The 2,499-nt window shown below is 49.5% G+C and overlaps 1 protein-coding gene across 1 annotated transcript; it reads left to right on the top strand.

The window, feature by feature from the left end:
• LOC123081648 (uncharacterized) lies at positions 1-1,352 on the top strand. Its single transcript, XM_044504197.1, has 3 exons — positions 1-277; positions 377-601; positions 744-1,352. The coding sequence occupies exons 2-3, from the start codon at positions 384-386 to the stop codon at positions 1,078-1,080; spliced, it is 555 nt and encodes a 184-aa protein (XP_044360132.1). The 5' UTR covers positions 1-277; positions 377-383; the 3' UTR covers positions 1,081-1,352.
• The last annotated feature ends 1,147 nt before the right edge of the window (positions 1,353-2,499 follow it).

Below are 2,499 nucleotides of genomic sequence, written 5' to 3'. Positions count from 1 at the left end.
CCGATCCAAACCACCAACTGAAGTCATCACTTTCCGCCCCGTTTTCCAGATCGGACCAACCACTCGTCGCCTGCCCGATCCACCACTGCAGTCAGCCCGAGCGATCGTGGATCGAGCGCTACCTTCAGCTGCAGCCGCGTGGAGCTCCTTTGTACCCGAGCTGCACCAGGCCCCGAGCCGCCTCGAGCTCCCCTCGCCTCCACCTCGTCACTGCCTCGCCTCGCCGGGAGCTGCCGCCCCCGCTGGCGAGCACCTTCACCAGGCCGCCTCCGGCCAGGTCCCACCGTGCCCCTTTTACTTCTCCTCCTTCCTGTAATCCCTCTCTCCCTGTGGCCTCTCTTTTTCCCCAATTCCCTCACCTCTCTCTCATCTTCAGGAACCACATGACGCCGCTGCAGACCCAGCCATGGAGCCATGGATGCCGCCCTCTGCAGCTCCGTCGCCAAGACCGTGGGCCACCGCGTCCGGAGATGGCCGGATCTACCCCGGCCCGACGGCTTGCGCTTTCTTCCGCGTCCTCCCCATCCCGCCACTGCCGCGTCCGGCAACCTCGTCTTCGCGCCTCCGCCTTGTTCCACTCGATTTCTGCCTCCATTCGCTGGTGAGTAGCAGTAGCAGTGTCGCTAACCCCTGCCTCGATCTTTTCCTCTGTCTTTGCTTCTCTCTCCCGTCTCAAATTCTCATCTCTCTCTGCTTCCTTCCCCTGTTCCTCTCTGAATCACTCTCTGTTTTTTCTTCTTCAGGCAAACAACAGCCTCCTTCAACCTCGTCGCCTCAAGCCCCTGCTTCGTCTCCTCCTACATGGATCCGTTCGCCCTCGCGTCGTTCCTGCGGGATCAGACGCGTTCCGGCCGGGAAGAGCCCCGCCGCTGCGACCTCCTGCCTCCTGTCGCCATGGCGCCACTGCCTTTCTTCTTCAGCGAAGGCAACAGCTCTGCATCGAGCGCACGACCACCACGCGCGTGGGTCACTAGCTGGACTCTAGTTCAGGCCCAGCGCGCCTCCTCCCCCACCAACTTGGGCTTGGCCCATGGTGAGGGCACCCCGAGCCCCTCCCTTTTCCCCCTCCTGTTGGGCTAGGCTGCCAGATTCGGCATGCATAGTTTTTTTTAGGCTCTGTGAATTTCTGTAATTATCCGGAGAGCAACAGTTTTGCAGGAAACCCCCTAGACTACATGCATATAATAACTCACAATTGGTGCGTCAGATTAAAATGAATTATATATGAAACTTGCTTAAAATTGTGTCTAGTTTAATAATATGTCACTTTCACCCATGTTCAAAATGTTTAAAATGACGTTTGTTTAAATTTGCCCATATGCCATGCTAAAATGACTTAATTCATAACTAAATAACCGTAACTCCGAATTTAATAAAATTTATATGTAAATGGGTAGAATTTTGCCTAGTTTATCATGGTGGCATCACTTTGCATGTTTAACAACTATAAAATTTGGTTTAGGGAAGAACAACATCAAACCTAATATATGCATATGGGGATTTACCGGAATTGTTGTTCGTTGCTTCCGGCCTCATTTAAACTTACCTAGATAGATAGTTGCATTATGCTTCACCTCTTGACATGTTTGAACAACATTTAATATTGTTGGGTACATAAACGAGATCGAACTAAATAACTTCAATGTGGTGTTTCTCCAATATGCAACGGAGTTGCATATAGAGCTCCACTTAATTTGTAGAATTGCTTGTGCTCGTTGCCATGCCATGCTTCATTAAACCGGACATGCACCGTACTTATTGTGCATCATGCCATGTTCGTGTATGGTTTGTTTACTATGTTGTGTGCTTCTTTCCGGTGTTGCTTCTTCGAGTTGGTTCCGGTAACGTCGTGTTGTGAGGATTCGTTCGACTACGACCGTTTGTCTTCTACATGGACTCGTTCTTCTTCCTTGCGGGATCTCAGGCAAGATGACCATACCCTTGAAATCACTTCTATCTTTGCTTGCTAGTTGCTCGCTCTTTTGCTATGCCTATGCTGCAATACCTACCACTTTCTTATCATGCCTCCCATATTGTTGAGCCAAGCCTCTAACCCACCTTGTCCTAGCAAACCGTTGTTTGGCTATGTTACCGCTTTGCTCAGCCCCTCTTATAGCATTGTTAGTTGCAGGTGAAGATTGGAGTTTGTTCCTTATTGGAACATGGATATTTTTGTTGGGATATCACAATATCTCTTATTTAATTAATGCATCTATACACTTGGTAAAGGGTGGAAGGCTCGGCATTATGCCTGGTGTTTTGTTCCACTCTTGCCGCCCTAGTTTCCATCATATCGGTGTTATGTTCCCAGATTTTGCGTTCCTTATGCGGTTGGGTTATAATGGGAACCCCTTGACAGTTCGCCTTGAATAAAACTCCTCCAGCAAGGCCCAACATTAGTTTTACCATTCGCCACCTAGCCTTTTCTTTCCCTTGGATTCTGCAGACTCAAGTGTTGGAAATATGCTCTAGAGGCAATAATAAAATGGTTATTATTAT

Source organism: Triticum aestivum, chromosome 4A (genome assembly GCF_018294505.1).
Source record: "Triticum aestivum cultivar Chinese Spring chromosome 4A, IWGSC CS RefSeq v2.1, whole genome shotgun sequence".
NCBI classification, from domain to species: Eukaryota; Viridiplantae; Streptophyta; class Magnoliopsida; order Poales; family Poaceae; genus Triticum; species Triticum aestivum.
The sequence above is the reverse complement of the archived record's forward strand: the minus strand, read 5'-3'. Positions and strand labels throughout refer to the sequence as shown.